The 19743-nt window shown below is 49.1% G+C and overlaps 1 protein-coding gene across 4 annotated transcripts in view; it reads right to left on the bottom strand.

The window, feature by feature from the left end:
* Window positions 1-19743, bottom strand: part of UBR4 (ubiquitin protein ligase E3 component n-recognin 4) — a 127375-nt gene that overhangs the window by 8575 nt on the left and 99057 nt on the right. For all 4 annotated transcript variants that reach the window (XM_082832748.1, XM_082832750.1, XM_082832751.1 and 1 more), the window contains exons 87-102: window positions 19193-19366; window positions 17056-17177; window positions 15896-16093; window positions 15147-15227; window positions 13215-13302; window positions 12568-12695; window positions 11578-11685; window positions 10935-11054; window positions 10075-10265; window positions 9456-9629; window positions 8993-9092; window positions 4780-4998; window positions 3753-3866; window positions 2676-2818; window positions 2087-2212; window positions 807-1001 (exon numbers count right to left, since the gene is read on the bottom strand). In XM_082832748.1, coding sequence (XP_082688874.1) covers window positions 807-1001; window positions 2087-2212; window positions 2676-2818; window positions 3753-3866; window positions 4780-4998; window positions 8993-9092; window positions 9456-9629; window positions 10075-10265; window positions 10935-11054; window positions 11578-11685; window positions 12568-12695; window positions 13215-13302; window positions 15147-15227; window positions 15896-16093; window positions 17056-17177; window positions 19193-19366 — 2281 coding nt within the window. The remainder of the gene's footprint in view (window positions 1-806; window positions 1002-2086; window positions 2213-2675; window positions 2819-3752; window positions 3867-4779; window positions 4999-8992; window positions 9093-9455; window positions 9630-10074; window positions 10266-10934; window positions 11055-11577; window positions 11686-12567; window positions 12696-13214; window positions 13303-15146; window positions 15228-15895; window positions 16094-17055; window positions 17178-19192; window positions 19367-19743) is intronic.

Raw genomic sequence — 19743 nt, 5'->3', positions numbered from 1 at the left:
ACACAGCCCGCTCCCTCCCCAACTAAGGAAACTAAGCATGAGTTACGAGCATCTGGCATTTCAGAGACACAGTGACATCGGAAGCCACCAGCTCTGTTCTGCTAGACAAATCATGCGGCCTCTCTGGGTCTGCTTTGCTCCCCGGAGACTGGGGCGGCCCCCTCCACCCCACTGCTGCCAAAAAGAGGCAACGGCTCTGTCAAAGGCCCCACGGACACCAGCGATCAGCACTGCTCAGGCCTGAAGCGCAGGCCTGTTTTTTTTCTGGGCTACCTTCCTTCTCAGCTGACTTTCCCAAATAATCTTCAACAACACCTCCCCGCTCACAGCTGCCAGAAGCCTCACTCACTGAAGAAGAGACAGGGATAGCAGGTCCAGGCCCTTGGTCCTGCCACATCCTCCAGCTGTGAAACGCTCACCTGGAACAGCCTGTGTGCCTTTGACAGTGACTGTGTGCAGCCCTGACCCATGGCCCCCCCCCATCCAAGGGAATAGTCTTGCAAGTAGCAGCTACACTGAAGTAGAAGCTTCGATGATCTGGCCTCTCCCACTTCCTGCTCCCCTCTGGGCTGAAGGTCAGTCCAAGGAGGCAGCCCTTGGCTGCCCGTGCTGGTAGATGAGACAGTTTTGGAAAAGGAAGCCACCGTACTCTTTATTCTGTGTGATTCCAAAGAGGCGCAGATGAACATTCCTACTTCGGTAAAGGCTGCCTGGGGCCATTCATTCGTTCTAGAGCTAACTAGAGCGGCTGCAGACAAGCCGGGAGAGCTTGTCGGGCAGAGGAACCCGAGGCGCGCGGTACTGACGTGTTCAGGACGTAAAGCACGGTGTGGATGATGTACGGGATCAGGTGGATGTTGCTCTCCCGGCCGCCCCCTCCAGTGTCCGCGCTGAAGGACTGCTCCATGGCGAAGCGCAGGAACAGCAGCTTGGTGTCATGGATGTTGAGCTGGTACGTGGGCTCCCGCTGGCCCGTGCACTCCTGGAGGTAAGTATTGTGCCTGGGAGAAGAGAACAGGTGGTGAAGCGGAAGCAAGCTCCCTGGTGAAGACCCAGCTGGGAAGGCAGAGCCCCCCTCGGCCTGATGGCTGTGAAGGTTACACAAGACGGATCGAGAATGAAAGGGGGAGTCACGGACAAGGGCTGGGCTGGGGCAGACAAGAGCAGAGCACACGTTTGCTTCTGCTGTGACTGAACGCAATGCTCTCCAAGCTTGGAGGAGAACGCGCCGGCTTGGGGGCGGGGGGGAGCAGGGGGTGCATTTCTTGATGGACTAATGTCATAGGACATATTGTGACCACATCTGGAAGTGCATTTTGAGAGAAGAAATGTAGAACTTATGCATTCTGACTGACAAGGTGATCTATCCATAAGAATCATCTCCTCAACCTCCAAATAAAAGGTCTTCCTATGTCAATGTACATCACCAACCACCTGGACTCTGCCCCTGAGTAAGTCTGTGCCTCAGTCTCTTCATCTGTAGAACGTGTATAATAACAACACTCGGTAAGCAGTTCCACATGCTGCCCAACATGACTTTCATCATTATTACTGCCAAGTGCCTGGTTTATGGTAAGTATCTTTTCATCCCCGAGCTTTACAATAGGACTTGGAGTGGGGCACCACTGCACAAGGCATCTGCAAGAGATGAGGACCTCACAGAAGGTTTCGCTACTCTACTCTGGATCTTAGGACAAGGGAGGCTTTGAAAGGAGCCCGATATTCCCCACGCCATCAAGCTATTTTCATTATTTAAACCTCAGAGAAATAGAAGTGAACTCTGAGAAATTTTGGCCTCAAGGACCAAGTCAGGGGTCCTGTGTTTTGTGTCCCAAGATCAGCAAAGGAGGAGAGGTAGCAGATAACCAGAGATTCCACCTGGGGCCCCAGACGCTGAGGGTGCTGGCTTCTCCCAGCAGAGTCCCCTCTCTTCCGGCTGGGCTCCTCTGTCAGGAAGCAAAGACAGACACAGATTCCTGATGAAGGTGACAGGAGATGGCTTCCCTGGGGCCGGGGCTGACAGCTGATCTTCCCCCATCTCCTGGGAATCCTCTCTTTTCTACCATGCAAGATGCTCCACACTCACCTTGCCAGACAGGTGGCAAAAGCTGACTCAGGGACATGGGGCCCCCAGACGGGAAGGAGACCGTTGCACTTAGTGTTGGCGTTCTGAAGGGCGGCACTTTCCCACTCTTCCCGGCCTCGAGCCAGCCTGGATTGGGAGGAGAGCAGGGACGAGTGACTGCTGGAATTAATCTGGCAACCAGGCACCTGGGCGCGTAGGGGTGGAGGAGGGTTTGCTGACACTAAGGAAGTGCTGGCCCATGTGCCTGACTCTACAGAGAGGAGCAGCCGTTTGTAACCACGATGGTAAATGCCATCTTCACCGCCTCTAGTAAGCAAGGCTGCTCTCACCAGCCTTGGCCCAAAAGCCAAGTATCTTTTCCAAATTATATGGCAGGAATGGCACTTGGGCCTGTATGGCTGAAGGTAGGACACCATACTTTGCAGAGCCTAAGGAAGAGAATTAAAGCCTCAGGGATGGCAGTCCCACCCCCTCCCAGTCCAGGGCCTCTGGCGAGCTGCCCGCTCCCCTGAAGTCACACAGGGCTAGTACTGAAGCACATGCAAGGGGAGGCCTAGTGAAGGAGCCACTCCGCAAGAGCCAGGCCCACCTGACGGCAGCCAGGTGGCAATCGTAGTGCACGATGTTGAAGTGGGACACGGTGCTGTAGCCCTGCTGTTTCCGGGGCTTGTTCTCCATCTCCTCTAAGGCTACCCGCTTGGTGAAGGTATAAATGCCCAGGACCTTGGTGGGCTGCAAAGATAGATAACATAAAAAGGAGGAGAGATGAAACTCCAAGGCAGGCTGTGAAAGGAGGTGAAGCAGAGCAGAGGGGCCCCGAGGGTCTACGATCCTAGGAAGGGATGCATTCAGGAAAGGGGGTGATGGTGAGCCCCTCAGTCTCCTGGTTAAGCACTTGGCTGGGCAGAGCCCCAGTGAAATGAGGGTTGTGGGGAGCAACTGAAATAAAGTGGATGCTGCGAGACAGAAGGGCAGAAATGCAAGCCTGAACGGTCCCTTCCTTTTTGCTTCTTTTATCTGAAAATGAAGAATAAAGTGCTTTCTTGTTAAGTCACTTGTTTTTCAAAACTGACCAGAAAGCTCCAAGGAGCCTGTGTCACAGCAGGACTTACAGGGCTCGTGGCCCAGGGTAGTGCCCCTTCGACAGGCTTGGGCGCTAAGTAATAAATTCAAGCTGGAGAGGAAGAGGGATGACTTTTAGGCCTTTAGGGGAGCAAACTGGTCACTTGCTGTTGTGCTCCTTTGGGTGTTAAATCGAGTTAGGTGGAGCCCAGAAAGCCAAGGTCCTGACCTTCTCCCCAGGTTATCTGAATATGGAAGCAGCATGATGTGTTTTTAAAAGCCCCAGGTCTGAAGTCAGAAAAGCCTGGGCTAGAACTCTGGCTCTGCTACATGAACTTCGTTTTCTCATCCATAAATTAGGGCTTTTTACAGGTTTAAAGATAAAATTACCCAGTTTACATAAAGGCTCTGGGCACAGGGCCTGGCACACAGAAGGGACCCAGTGAGTGGTAGCCGTGGATGACGATGAAGACTACCATTCAGATCAGTCTGCCTTCCCACCTTTAGAGAGGACAGCTGGCCCTAAGGTACGAGCCTTGACTCTGGCCTAAGAACAAAACGGCCTCAGGCGAGGGAGGCCACCGGGGCTTGGGACTGACCGCACCTGGAACTTGTACCCCTCCCTGCAGATGCAGCATGTGAGGCCCGGCTCCTCGATCAGCTCCTCCATCTGCTTCAGGAGCGCCGTCTTGGTCACGACCTGGCCCTTCTCATTGGTCTGTAAGGGGAACCCCAGGTGGCACGTCAGACAGGAATTTCCACGCACCCTCCCACTGCAGCTTGGGGACATGCAGGCACAGGGTTGACCTTCCACATACATGAAAAGGACTGCTGCACTGAAAGGAAATCTCTTTAGTTGGCTTCTAATGAGGGTAAAGACCCAGATTCTCCTGCTATTCTCTTCCTACAGGAACCACTGAAGCAGAGGAAACCATCCAGCGAGAGCCCTGGCAAGTTGCCACTTGCCAACAAAGAAGCCCCCTTTCTTTGTGCCAGCAAGACCGACTCTCGGCTGACAAGGGCCGCTGCAGCGGGAGTCATTTACTGTTCCCATGGGAGTTTTAAAACTGCCGACACTCAAGTTCGCTGGTCTGGAGAAGGCCCTCACAGGACCTCTGCCTCCTCCAAGGTAGGACAGAAGAGCACAGAGCCCTTCTTGTCGAACAGACCCAGGTTCAAACGCCTGTCAGCCACTTGTTAAGTTATGTGCCTTGCTGATTTACTTCACCTCTTAGCTTCAATTAGTTCATCTGAAAAATGGGTATAAAATCAACCTCTCAGAAAAGCACATGAGGGCTTAAATACAATCTTACAAGGAGGCTGCCTAAGCACAGTGCCTGGCATATAGTAAATCCTTGATAAACAATGGTTATCACCATTTTTAATGCTTCTGCGAACTTGTTAAGTCATTTAACCTCTGAGCCTCATCCGTATAGAACAATGATAGTCACACATCTAAGGGTTGTCGGGAAGATGAAAGAAGGTGAAGCACCTAGCGCCATGCCCAGTACACCAACCCCCTGCCCACAGCCTTCACCTTCACCATCCCCAACCCCAGCTCTGAAACCCCAGAGCACAAATGACTGTGCCACAGGGTAGGCAAGAATGCGGGGACCCGGGCGTGGCTGTACCGTCATGCCCAGCGTGCCCAGAGCCTTCTGCCTCATGGCCATGGCCATGCGCTTCTTCTCGGCCCGGGTCTCCCTGCGGGCCGCGTCTATCTTCTTGTTTACGTCAGGGTGTTCCCGCAGCGCCTCCAGCAGGTTCTCTGCCAGGGTCCCAATGCCCTCATCGCTGGACACCTGCTCCAGTTTATGCAGGTTTGTAATGGAGTCGGTTCCGATCAGAACCTGTCAAGAAGGGACCAAAGAGATGAAGGCCTCCAATTATGTAAACAAGTGTTCTTCTCAGGAGCTTAAAGGTTTAAAAAATGTGCACAATCTCATGTCATCTGCTTGGTTTCAATCAGATTCTCTGATTTTACACTTCAAGAGATTCGGACAAATGGAGGAGGTTAGGCTCTGCCACCAACCTCTGACTAGTCACCACGCTCTTCAGTCTCCATAACCCTGTCTATAAAATGGGGGCAGGCCAGGGCCGCCATGAGGATTAAATCAGATGCCATACGTAAAGTGCTCAGCACGGTGAAAGTGAGAGGGGCTCAGATAAGAGTCCCTGGAGAAGCAGCCCCTGATGAGGCCTCAGTGGTGAACTCAGCAACCACACCAAGCAAAGAAGGCCCTTGATGTTCACGGGGGCTGTGCTGAGCTCTTCATCCGCATCCACCAAACCCAGGAGCACAGCAGTTTTCTCGACCTAGGGATTCCAGATGTACAACTACACGTGGGAGTGGGGATAAGAAAAAACTTAGAAAGAAACAGATGTAAACAAAAACCTCCTGTGCTTAAAATTGCTGGCAGCTGCTACACGACAGCACCACACTATCCACAGGGGTGGGAGAACGTCACAACACTGAAGGCAGGGGAAATCCGCAAAAGCTCTCCAGGGGAGCTCACTGCGAAATCCGCTCCACCCCATCACTGGTGAGCTGATGCCAGTTACCACACAGCTGACAATAAATTGACAACAACAAAGCCAACTTGCAATGTGAAAGCTCAGCACTCAACTCAGGTCACTCACTAGCTCATAGATCTGTTTTCCCAGCAGGTACGCGTCCACTTCATACCTCAGCGAAATGACAGGCTGTCTCTTGTCTCATGCTCCTCAACGCTGAACTCGTAGTTCAACTGCCTACTGAATACTCCACGGGTCCCCTAGACTTAACATTCGGGCTGTGTACTGTGTGCACGTGTGTGCACACACGTGAAGCTCCTACCCACCTGAGGCTTACACTCTAGTTAGGAGGACAGAGCACACACTAATAATCTAACATCACAGACTCTCCTCCCCCTCACTCACTCCCAAACCTCCTAGTTCCCCATCTCTTTCAATGGCATCACCACTCCTGTCACTCAGTCCAGATACGGAACGGAGTTCTTGATTCACCCAGCTTCTTCACTGCCGACGTGCCATCAATCTCCAAGTCCCATTTATTCCACCTCCCAGATCTCTGTCGAATCCATTCACTGTCCACCTCACTAACTGGAGTTCAGCCGCCATGGCCTCTCACCTAGATCACAATAAAAGCCTGCCAACTGTTCTTCCCACCTCCCTTGTCACCTCCATCCAATTCATCCTCTAGGGTACGGCCAGGCGCACTACCCTCAGGAGACAATCCACACACTCTTCTCCGTGGGGCATGTGATGTGGACCCACGCTTACATCTCCAGTGCCGGCTCTTGCCACGTCTCACCTCCAATGCAACTGCTTTCAATTCCTGGAATGCTTTAAGCTCTCTCACCTCTGAACCTCTGCGGGCGCCCTATTCTCCTGTTAGAAATCCCCTTCCCTTTGACCCCTTCCACACTGCATTTACCCCCAGCTCTGTTATCACTATGTCCTCGGCTCTATCTTCCACCAGACAGTAAGCTCCCAGAGGGAGCTGTGACTGTCTCATCTGCCAACGTTGCCTCAACCTAGCGCAGCACAGGTACACGACAGGCACTATACAAATACGTGCTAAAAGAGAAGTGAATGGTCAGAAGTATGAATGCCAAGTATCTAACTAGACGAAGCCTTGTTTTTAAAAAAGAATTCAATTTAGTAACTAAGAATAAGCTTGGAATCCACTGACCTGAGTTCTCAGGTCAATGTGTTGCCACTGGCCAAATGACAATTCCGTCCCTTGACTTACCCACATTCAAAATAAAGATGTTACAAGGATAGGGGAAAAGGAAATAAGTGAAAAACTCTTACGTAGGAAGAATTATCCGTAAGGTGTAATAATTATGACTATTTCCACTGAACTGAACAAAAGTTGAGTACTATAGTTATTTGAGTGAGACATATGGAAGAACCTTTACTGTAGCCAATTAACCACATTTTTGGAGTGAGTTATCAGAACAGATCACTAAATGAGAATGTGGAACTATACTCAAGATAGACAGCTCTAAACAACCACCAAAAAATGCAGCCCTGAGGACTCTCAAAACTCAACACTGAAAACACAAACACTACTACTAGAAAATGGGCAAAAAATATGAACATACATTTCACTGAAGCAGACAGACAGATGAAAGACATGAAAAGATGTGCACTGAGTGTCACTATCCATCAGAGAAAACAAATTAAAACCACTCTGAAACCATCACTCTACATCTATCAGCACGGCTGACGCACCACCAAATGCTGGCGAGGATGCGGATAAAGCGGACCGCTCGCACCCTGCCGATGGGAATGTGAAGCGGTGCAGCCTCTAGAAAACAGTTCGGCAGCTTCTTGTAAAACAAAATAATGCAACTACTACACAAGCCAGTAACTGCCGTCTTGGGCATTTACCCCAAAGAAATGGAAACTTATTCACACAAATACCTGCACGTGAACATTCACAGCCACTTTATTCATAGCAGCCTCAAAATGGCAACAACCCAGACACCCTTTAATGGGTGATGGTTAAACGGGTCACGGTGCACCCCCGCCATGGACACTACTCAGCAGTAAGAAGGAACAAACGACTAATATATACAACAACCAGGACAAACCGCCAAAAAATTATGCCGAGTGAACAAAGCCAATCCCCAAAGGTTACATGCTTTATGATTCCATTTAGTATACAACATTCTTGACAGGACAAAATTACAGAGATGGAGAAGATCAGTGGTTGCCAGGGCAGGTGGATGCGGCTATAAAAGGATAGGGACTTCCCTGGTGGCACAGTGGTTAAGGATCCGCCTGCCAACGCAGGGGACACGGGTTCGAGCCCTGGTCTGGGAAGATCCCACATGCCGCGGAGCAACTAAGCCTGTGCACCACAACTACTGAGCCTGCGCTCTCGAGGCCGCGAGCCACAACTACTGAGCTCACGCACCGCAACTACTGAAGCCTGTACGCCTAGAGCCTGTGGTCCGCAACAAGCCACTGCAATGAGAAGCCCGCGCACCGCAACCAAGAGTAGCCCCCGCTCACTGCAACTAGAGAAAGCCCTTGCACAGCAACAAAGATCCAACACAGCCTAAATAAATAAATAAACAAACAAACAAATAGGACAAGAAGAGGGATCCCTGCGGCAAGGAAACAGTCCCGAATCTTGATTGCATGGATGTCAATATCCTGGCTGTGATAAATTTCCTATAGTTTTGCAAGGCGTTCCCACTGAAAGAAACTAAGTAATGGGTACGCACGACGTCTCTGTATTATTTCGTAACAACTGTGTGTAAATCTACAATAATCTCAAAATAAAAAGTTTAATTAAAAAAAAAAACAAATCCAGACTGGCCACCTGTCTGGGCCAATCAGGGTTTGTGAGAGTAACAGATAGCTCAGCCCAGTGACTATCGGGAAGGAGCAACCCGGCGGACAGGGTTGGGCCTCCCTGAGAACCAAGTTTTTGGCTGCCTGGGGCAGAGCAGAAAATGGTAGTGACGGCATTACAAATGTCCCAGGGACTACAGCCAGAAATCGAAACTCTTTTTACCCTCTGGCCAGCCACACCCTCACAACTGCTGCTCAGCTAAGCCGTGAGGTAAAGAAGCCCCACATAAGAATGAGTTGAATGAGGAAATCACAAACGTAACTTAGTCCTGTCTGCACACAGAGAGATGAACCAGATGACTTCTGAGAGTCCTTCTAATCTGGGAGTCCTATATATTAGGGCAACTCCCATCTCAAGGCTAATCAAGGTGGTTACCTTCACTCAGTCGTGGCAGATGAGGAGAGAGGGTGTGGTTCCCTCCCATGACGTGTCCTGCTCCAGAATAAGGCCCGCGTTGCATGCTAGTTACTCACCTGGGTGGCAGGGTGCTGGATGGCCAGCCCCCGAAGAAGTCTCAAGATAAACGGCAGGGCTGGGCGAGACAAAAACTTTTTCCAGATGTCCGCATCCAAACTGCAAAGCAGAGAGAGGCTTATGAGCAGGCCAGAGAAGCAAAGGCCACCTAGAAACCGGCTGTTGATTCTGGCTTGTTTAGATGTGACCCTACAAGCGTACCATAAAGAATCACAAAAGACCACCCAACTCAGCTGAGAAACCAGATTGAAGTGAAACCAGATAGAAGTTTCTGTTCCCTCGAAACAGAAGCCAACAAACTGCCATCCTCTCCCACAGCCCCAAGGGCTGCAGAGTCACCTTGACAGCTTCCAGAAGGGAGGGAGACCCCAAGGAAGGCAGAGGGATGCCAAGACGACGAAGGAGAAAAGGAACCAGGAAGAGGGGAAGGAAAGCAGCCCCTCTGACAGCGGTGCCGCTTACTTCTTGGCACTGGGAATGTGCTTTTTCATATAGTCAAGTGCATTCTGGGTGATTCCCTTCTGGAGAATCAGATCCTTGAGCTGATGCCCATTGCTGTTGTTCTTGATGCCAGCTGCGATTTTACAGAAGCAGTCCAGGAAGACTTTATCATCGCCACTGTGATCTTCGTCATACCTAGGAGGAAAGAGCAAAGACCCCGAGCGTGTGAAAGGAGGAACAAAAGCCGATCACGTCCTTTTCTTGGTTGACAAGCTTCAGTGGCATATAGGATCAAGTGTAAACTCCTGAGCATACCCTTCTCATCCGGCTCCTGCCACGCCCCCCTGGCTCCCGACCCCGTCTTGCATCTTCATGCTTTTGCACACATGACTCCCTCCAGCTTGTCATATCTCTCTCTTTCCCGTGTCACCAACCGCTTCTCCTCCTCTGCCTCACCAGGTGCTACTTTAACACAATGTATTTTACTTTTTGCCTCCCCAGTTAGACCAAGCCCCTTAAAGGCCAGACTAGCACACAAAAATCTAATAGAAACTCATGTGATTCTTCCTTAGTCTCACAGAACTAGTTCAGGGTTTTCACAGGGACTCTCGTTTAGCTGTCTGAAATCTAAGCAACATACTTATCAAAGCTGCAGTATGGTTTGAACCGCTCCACCAAGATCTGCATTTTCTCCACCTCCCCGAAGGACAGGTATGGGATGATGCGAAGCAGGCCCTGGAGCACGCTGGGGTTGGAGCGAACAAAGGTGCTGTTGATCTGGTCCAAGAGCATCACGAGTTGATCTTTGTCACCCGTCAGGAGGAGGTTGCCCTGCAGTAAGAGAGAGGACGGGAGGCCCACTAATAAGGTTGGGACTTTGTGGCCCTTAATGGTCATCCATTTCCATCAGAGCCATCAGAAGTAGCCCTAGAAGAACAGTGTCTCAGCACTTCCTGGGGAATAATCAGTTCTATCAGTTCTATGAGTTCTACCTCATAAATTAGTTTCTAACTTTCTGCGGTGGCTCTGTTAATAGTCTCAGGTGGTCAAAATATACCAACACAATCTTCCCCTCCCCCGAGAGAATGCAGGCTGCCTGGTACCCATTTGGTCGTATCTCTAGCCAAACCATCAGCACCAACAAGAACAGAGGAATGTGTGGGTGTACTAAGTGGAGAGAAACTGAACTGGGAGCTGCAGACCTGAGTTCTAGGCCTTCAACTGTACAGTAACCGACTATATGATATTGAACGGCTCACTTCATCTCTCTGGGCTTGGAGCTTCCTCAACTGTGAATTGAGGGGTTGGACTAAGGCCCTTGTCTATCAGCTGGAAGAGTCAGCTTTGTTTCCTCTGAATCCAGATTTCAGGCTTTAACATAATGATGTCACCGTGAGCTGGGCAGGTTCAGTCATTCTTGGTTGACACAGCTAGACACAAACCAGCCAACGGCTGGCAATGAGACGATGTCTGCGGGTGGACAAACCGGGCTCCACTCACCTTGTCCTCACTCAGGGGCTCAGCATTGGACTCATCCAGAATGATCTCCATAATGCTAAGCACCTGCTCGGCCACAGCTGCACCACCACTGTCCTTGCTTTCTTGCTCAGCTACCAGGGCCTGCAGGAGAAGGAGGCCCAGTCACTCTAGGGACAGACCATAACCACTCACTGCTCATGGGATCTGCTCCTCAAGGATGTTCTTTGTGGCATTACATTCCGGAAATTCTGTGCGTGTGTGTGTGCGTGTGCATGCATGGAGAGACATGCGGTGTGTGGGTTTCTGAGGACAGTGAAAACGGCGTCTCGGTTTCTGTCTGGCTGCCCTGAGGCGAGTGGCACTGCTTTCCCACTGGGGTGCAGTCTGCACTGGTGGAGGGACTACCTTCCCCTTGCTTCTCATCTGAATTCAGGAAAGAAACAAGGACACTCTTGGGTGTCATGGCAGCAGCACAGGGTGAGCCAGCAGGAGGATAAGGAACAGCCTGAGTAATTCAAGCCTCTGTGCCCATCAGTTAGACAGAAAGGGCTTGAAAAGGCCACAAATCCACTTCACTTGAGCCCAGAAGTGAGATGTCTTTCCCCCACCCAGGACTTCCCCCACCGAGGCTCATGCTTTGCCTTTTGCAGCCCACACTCTTTACCAGGTTGAGAGTCCCCAGCATGACATTCAAAGTGTTCATTTCCAGCTTGACCAGCTGTTGCCGGTTGACTTTCACCTTCACACAGTAACTGAATAATTTCAGCAGCACCTGACAAGAAAAGCCAGTCAAAACCCATGAGACCATCTGAGAGTGAAGACATGGGGACAAGCAGAAAAGAAATGTCCAAGAGGGGTCGTGTACAATCAGCAGATACTCCCCCTGAAATACAGAGGACAGCGAAGTTTCCTTAAGGAGACACGATACGGTGGCTGGGCTCTCCTGTCAGGCTTGCGTCTCAACAGCAGTGTTCTCCAGCAGTAGCTCCCGTGGGCTGGGTATATATATCTCTGCCGTCTCTAAAACTATGGCAAGGACACTAATTCCTCGTGGAATAGGTGAAGCTCTGTTGTCTTGGGGGAAATGCCAGTACTAACTCAGACTCTGAACTAATACCAGTAAACAGAAAGATCCCAAAGCTCATGGCCCGTGGGAGCTCAGAACCATGTAGCTCACTGAAAACATGGGTGCAATAATGTATGTTCTCATGTTCCCTGGAGGTGAAAACAATAGTGTAATATGTATGATGCCTTTAGAATCCTCTACTCTTCCCTAATGAGATAGCTGGATGAATAACCAAACAAAATCCTACAAAAAATTAAAGAGTTACTTACAAAATCCATTTTAAAAAGCAGTAATAATAATCATTGACACAAGTGCAGCTTTTTGGGGTAAGACAATTAGACACTGGTTCCACAGGTGACTAAAGAAATATAGCAGAAGGCTTGCTACCACGCTGGTTTTTCGGGAGGAGTCGGCAGGAAGAGGGGAGTGGGGGAGGGAGCCTAAAGTGTAGAGAGGGCCAAGGAAGCTGTCAGGTCCTTCACTGGCTTGCACTGGTCCACGGCACCATGCTGCCCCCTAGGGTTAAATGGCAGGGGTCACAAGCTTCTGTCCATGGGGGCCTCTCCCACTTCGCTGCCTCCAACTCACAGTTAGAAGGTGGCGTCCCTGCTTGAAGTCTTTGATCCCTGCCAGTCTGTTAAGCATGCATTCCAGGCCCTCACACTGGGCCATCACACCAGCCATCTTATACACCTCTTCTTCATCTTCTTCTTCGTCTGGAAGAAAAGGGAAGCCAAGTAAAAATGGAGGTGAAGCCAGGAATAAAGCACAGCCCTCTCCCAGGCCGGTGGCTACTTCCCTTTTCCGTACCTCCACTAAAGAACGTAGCCAATAAAAGGGGTCAGTATTGGATATCAAACTTCACTGTCTCACTCTTAGTAACTTTTTTTGAAGTTTAAGTCACTTAAAATTGTTTACTCAAATATGTGAAAATACACGCATTACAACCACTAACGAAAAAAACAAAAACAAAAACCCTAAATAAGGGGCCCTGAACACTCGTTTGTTGCTCGCTGCACTTCCCCCAGCGCCCCCCACGGCCCCCGCTGTATCTGAACGGGGCCACTGATAACCGCGTTTTTCCTCAGCCAGAGGAGTAATCCCCCCTCAATTCTGAACAGAATTGCAAGAGAGCATCTGCCCAGACCGCCCCCACGTCCCAGGACGTGGACTGCTGCTCAGAGCTCCCGGTCCTCAAACCGAACGTGCAGCGGCGTCTGTGGGAAGGGCCGTACCCGTGGTGGAGTCCAGGGACTCGATAAACTCCTCGGTGGCATCGCCCAGCAGCCCCCGCATCCGGTAAACAATCCTCATGGGCTCTCCCTGAGCAGACAGAGGTGGAGAAATGTGCTGTGAACAGGCCCAGAAAACGCAAAGGACTCAGACACCTGGTCTTGCTTAATGCTTCGGCGGTGTGGACAACTTCTATTTCTCTGCAGGGTCTTAACCACAAAATCTAGAATCCAGATGCACTACAATTCACTTAGTGGAAAGAAAGCTCATTTTATTTAAGGTCTACTACAGGCCAGGAGTTGTGTGAAGCATTTTACAGACACTACGTCATTTAATTTCATTGAAACTATGTAATAACTGTAACAACTAGTATTTATGGTTTTTACTCTGCGCTAAGCCCTTTGCTAATTAGGCACTTTATATTACCCTTCTATACAAGGTTACGGCAGCTTGTTCAAAGTTATCCAGCTATAAGCCCAGTTCTGTTTCCAAGCCTGTGCCTCCTTCAGGAGTATAAATTCTTTCTAATCAATAGGGACCACTACTCAAAGGATCAGGACGAGGGAAGTCAATTAGATCAAAGGGCTGCGATTCAAGTCTCAGGAATCAAAAGCAAGAAAACAATACACCAATCTCTGCCTAGGGAGATCCTGAGGTCTTCATATAACCCCACAGCAAGGAGAGGATTCATCCAAATTTCCTCAAGCTAAACCTACAACCTGAGAGAATGACTAGAAATAAGTCTTGTAAATTAGAAGATTCCAGCAACTTTCCTAAACTGGAGGATGAGACTTCACTCTCCACCAGGTACCAGCTTAGGCACTCTAGCACAGTAGTTTTATCCTCATTTTGGAGGTGAGAAACGGAGGCTTGAAGTTACATTCTAGCAAATTAAGTGGGAGAGCAGGTACCCTACTAATTCAAGCTGCCTGCCTCTAAGCCATGCTCAGCTTCAGGAGACGAAACCCTGGAGGGAGAGAACCTGTCAGGCCAGGCCCCAGAGCATTTCCAGCTGTGGAAGCCCAGTGGGAACTAAGAGAGGGGACAGCCATAGACCATGGACAGAAAGAGAGAGACACAGAAAACAGACCCTTGTCTGTAGCTGAAGAGATGGGCTGCTTATCAGGGAAATGGCGGATAAAGTAAAAAGGGAAGCTGATGAACGCCCGGATAAAAAGGTGCCACAAACTCCGGACTTTGCCAGAAGAACCCCTTGGTGGATTAAGTACATTAATGGGAGGGACAAATGATCCCCAACTTCTTGCCTCCTGGTTCAAAAGGGGAGGCTGACGATGTATATTCTTTGGGTTCCATACCACCATTTACAAGGGCGCCCAGAGAAGCTTGTTCTGAATTTTTTAGGTGCATCAGGGATTAAATCTGTATGGTTGTTTTGATGCTAAAATGTCAGTGGGGGAAGTGGAATATCTGACTTTTATAAGCGGACAAATGGTACTGAGGTGGCCAAAAGGACCACAGCGCCATGCTTCCTTCATTTCCCTTTTCCACTCCTTCAGAACAACTGCCTTTTGAGTCTCAATTTCCCAACTAGTAAAATAAAAACTATGCTCCTCGACACAGTACTGGAAAATGTTCTGAAAAGTGAGCAAGCCCATAATAGTTGAGATTAATCTCAGTCAAGAGGTGTCCACTCTTGACAGCAAGCCCTCCCCATCATCGGGCTTCCTCAGACTTTGCCCGGGCCGGCTGCACGGCCAGGAAACGCTCACCCCTCCTGAAACTCCTCTCCCCTCACCAGTAAGCTGCCTCACAAGGAGGACAAGGTGACCGGTTTTCTCCACACCAACACCGACAGGGGAAGTAAAGGTCCTTACATGCTGCTACCACCTGGGCAAGTGACGATGAACAACGGCTCTTCCTAGTACAAGCCTGCAAGTCAAACCACACCTCCAAGCAAGAAAACAAGCACATACCTCATTCGTGGTACACCAGACCTTCTTGTAAACCTCAGCCACAGGAAGGTCCAAACTAATGATTTTATTGTTCACTAGAAGCTGAACAGAAAAGAAAATGATGCTGTTATTTGGAAATAATTGTAAGGCAAGTAAATTTCAAGATCAAAGGGCGCTTTATGGCATAACATCTGTGCGTCAGGGACCTATCGACTCTCTCTCTCTAAAAAATGCACATGCGTGCGCAACACGCAGAATTTTGTGCACAAGTTCAGGGGTTACAAACAGCTTTAACCCAAACCATGGACTCCAGGTTAAAAAACTGCTGAGGACCTTCTCCTATCCTGAATCCATTTCAGCTCAGCACCAAAGAAGACAATTTTCTCTATTTCACCAACAAGCTTTTCACCATGTATACGATAACGCCAGACCCTAGTGTTGTCTGCCAGAAGGTACCAGATACAAGGCCAGAAATCTGCACAGGGGCTAAAGTGCCAGTATTTAGGGAGCTTAATTAACTTGGAATCCCTGGAAAGCCTCTGCCACAGCAACAAGAACAACAAAAGCCTGCGCCATGACAAGCAACAGTCACCAACCATTTGCTTCCCACGTGCCAGGCAGTGGGCAGAGCCCTTTACAGGTAATTACCCTGAACACCAGGTGGGGTAGGTAGGTGGAGATCCTTGGCCCGCATTTACAGAGGCCCAGTGTTAATCGGCTCCTGAGGGAAAGGAACCCTAACCATGACAGTGGTGTCCTATGCTTGTTACCTCCATTCCACTATCATCCTCCAGGAGAGCCACCAAGTCACAGTCCTGGCAAATCTTGTTCTTTATATCCCTCATGAGTGGCCCAATGCCTGGCTCATTGCTGCTGTACGGGTTCCCAGGCATCCTGCCCTGTAAGAAGTCTTCTTGTTGGGGATCCTTCTCCAGGGTCACAAAGAACTCAGTGACTTCATTCTCCTCCTAAAGGAGAGAAGGAAGCAGAAGGGATGGCATAAGTATACGTGCAGAGGGATGGCAGAGACCTGTTTGATTTAGACCATGCTACCTTGCTCACAGACACCCTGAGGAAAACACACGAAACTCATCCAGCCCCTTACACATTTAAAGACATAAAGGATAAGAAGCTCAGAGGTGATTCAAAAAATCCAAATATAATTCAAATAGCCTTAAATATCAAGCACCTCCTCTGAAACTTAAGGGGAGATGAGAAGGGAAAGCCTAACAAAATAAGCAGACGAGGAGTGACCCATGAAAGCTGGATCACTGACACGAGGGCAGAGAGGGCTCTCCTCCTGCTCGTCTCATGCGATGCCAACCAATCTGTGGCCAGATGACTTTGTCCCTGGTGACCCTCCAGTCAAGAAAAGGGTCTTCTCTATATTATACAATATTCAGGCACGCCCAACCCCACTGATCTCTCATCATTAACTGACGATGCCGGTGTTCTTCATTCTTCCTCAATAACAGGAGGGGATCTTTGGATCATACCACGCTTCTATATAGTTCGGGCTACGGAAACAAATACACCGGCATCCAAGCGTGCACAAAACATGGGCAGGGAAAGAAGGAAGAGGGTGAAAATTTCCTCACGCCCTAGCTCAGCGTTGCTTCTTTCACAGCATATTGGATTAATACCAGGATTGGGGCAATGGGAGGTTAGACCTAGCTCAAAAAGAAAGATTGATTTTGACTTTGAATCTAGGAAATGAGACCAAGGAAGGTCTTTAGATTTCCCACCATGTGGAACGGGAATATTATGAGGTTGCTTCTGTTTTACATGCGCTGCTTCCTAAAACACTGCCTGAACAGGCCACCGCTGGTAAGATTACCCATGACTATAATGAGTCACCAAGAGGCTTCATGGAGAAATGGCTCATGCTGACACCCCGAGAGCCACGGGAAGCACCACTGCTTATGCTTACAGGATAGATGATGCTGCAGAGCCTCTCAAAGATGAAGACGGGAGTCCGGTAGTCATCCAGATTGTAGCGCTTGGCTGTCTCAATGCACACGGCCATGAAAGCCTTGGTTTCCGATTCTGTACCTACCAGAAATCAGTGTGGCCAGGTCAGTTAGGAAAGAGCTTCACACACGGAAACTAAGAGGAGACTTTAAATGAAGCTCCGTCGCTGGCAGATTCTTTCTGCCTAGCAAGTCTTTCAATGTCCTATGTGGCAATACCAGTATTTCAACTGGAAACCTGAAGCTGATTCTTATACTCAGACCACATTCCATTTGAAAGCCTTAATACCCAAGTCAACACAGAGCATCACAGTTAGTTGTGTACACATCTTGCTCCCTCTGGGAATTATAACCTTGCACCCTCTTGCCCAAAATAGGTACCCAAAAATGTCAAATAATGATCCTAACTGCATTCCAGTCAAATCAAAAGGAAGTTATAGTTTTCAGTTTCATTCTAAAAGGTTAAGTAGATCGCCCTCTATAAATGAAAGAGATAAACTTCAAGTCATATATGCAAGTGCTGTAATAACGCTCTTGAAAAGGGTCCAGTTGCCAAGGTCACAAACCAGCTCAGCAAGACAGCTGAAAATGGCACCAGAAGGACCTCCATGTCTGGCAATACAGCAGACTATGTCCCCTGACCTACTTTCCACTCCTCCACTTAAAAACAATTTAAAATATTGAATAAAAAGGTATCAGTGAACTGCCCCACTAGCAAAGAAAGCCACAGCCCCAAAATTAAGAAAAATTGGGAACCCAGGGAGGTTAGCAAAGCACTGAGGCGAATTTTTGCCATGAGCTTTCATTTCAATAACCTGCCAGGATCTGAGAGCTGGATACAAAGCCACAAATCTGCCAAGGTGGAGAATCTGGCAGGAACCACCCCGCTATACACATACATGTAAACCTGGTACCCCAAAAGAGCTACATCCTTGGTGTAAGGGTCAACTAAAAAGAACTCTCCCTTTCCCCCAAGCAAATCAATGAAAGGACATTGTCTTCCCTCAAAATGCGGCACTGAGTAGAGGGGGAAAAAAATCTCCAAGAACTCACAACAAGCTGTTCCTCACAGGCGTTTGTGGCTCACACTATCTAGGAGGTCTGAAAAATCTAAGGTCAGAACTTTGTTGAAGGCGGCCCTGGGATGGCTGTACCCTGAGATGCCTCACAGAAGCAGTTACAAATCTCTGGAAAAACCCTCCTTTGACTCGGGTCCTGAAGAATTTCCACAGATAAACCCTCAAAACATGAGCTCACAGTCAAAAAAACCACAAAATGCAAAAAGATTTAAGGCACCATAAGCAAGAGCCAAAAAAACAAACAACAGAATTAGATCAATAAATACTTCAAATTTTAGAATCATCAGACACAGAAATAAGTTTGCTTTGCTGAAAGATTATAAAAGGAGGAGGAAATGTCAGTAAAAAACTAGAGATTATAAAGTCTACACAGAACTGCAAGAATTCAATGGGTAGATTAAAAAGATAACAGAGTGAAGAAAAAATTAATGAACTGAATGACACGGTACAGGATGGAAGACATTATCCAAAATCAGCATAAAGATACAATGAGATGGACACTATGAAAGAGAGAGGAAGACACAGGGATGACAGAGAGTGGAGCTCCACAAGGACAAGGAGAAAGAAGAGAGCAGAGGCAACTGAAGAGATGATGGCTGAGAATCTTCCAGCACCAGTGAAAGACACCAACGTGAGAACTTTTGACCTCTTCCCACACTATGAGCTCAATATAAAAAGTCCAAACTGGGAACTCCCTGGCAGTCCAGTGGTTAGGACTCTGTGCTTCCACTGCAGGGGGGGCACGGGTTCGATCCCTGGTCAGGGAACTAAGATCCCACAAGCTACATGGCGCAGCCAGTATAAAATAAGTCCCAAATGACTGAGGCCAGCAATGGAATTTTATAACCCCAAGAACCAATAGTCTCAAGAGAAATTTCTTCTCCTTCTTTCCTTGAATGTGAGATGTTTGCTGCCCTTGCTCTGGCTCTGAAGAAGTTGGGGAAATCAGACCAGTGTACCTAAGTGGAGCCAGAAGGGACATGGGACTCTCGGGCTGCAGGCTGCTGGGTGGTGCTACCTGTGGTCATGTCCTCCAGCATCTCCAGCAGCATGTCCTGGGTCTCATCAATCAGCTTGGTCCTCTGCACCACCAGCTTCCGCAAGCACAGGTATCCATTCAGCACAGTACCCACCAAGCGACTTTTAAAGTGCCTTTTGATGGATTCCACCTCCACGAAGGAGGAAAGAAGGCCTGTGGGGACAGGAAAAAGTTGCTACAAGAGTTCTGAATGAGAATTAAGCAAAGAAGGCTTAATTCATCCTCAAAAGATGACGGGCAACTCAAAAGCAGGGAAACACTATCTTTGTGCTTGGCATGGGGCATGCTCAATGATGTGAACTGGTCAATAAGCCAACAGATGCTCAAAGACATAAAGCCATCCCTGAGGAGAGGGCTTCCCTGGTGGCGCAGTGGTTGAGAGTCTGCCTGCTGACGCAGGGGACACGGGTTCGTGCCCCGGTCCAGGAAGATCCCACGTGCCGCGGAGCGGCTGGGCCCGTGAGCCATGGCCGCTGAGCCTGCGCGTCCGGAGCCTGTGCTCCGCAACAGAAGAAGCCACAACAGTGAGA

This window comes from Leucopleurus acutus, assembly GCF_964270905.1.
Source record: "Leucopleurus acutus genome assembly, chromosome: 2".
NCBI lineage: Eukaryota > Metazoa > Chordata > Mammalia > Artiodactyla > Delphinidae > Leucopleurus > Leucopleurus acutus.
The sequence above is the reverse complement of the archived record's forward strand: the minus strand, read 5'-3'. Positions and strand labels throughout refer to the sequence as shown.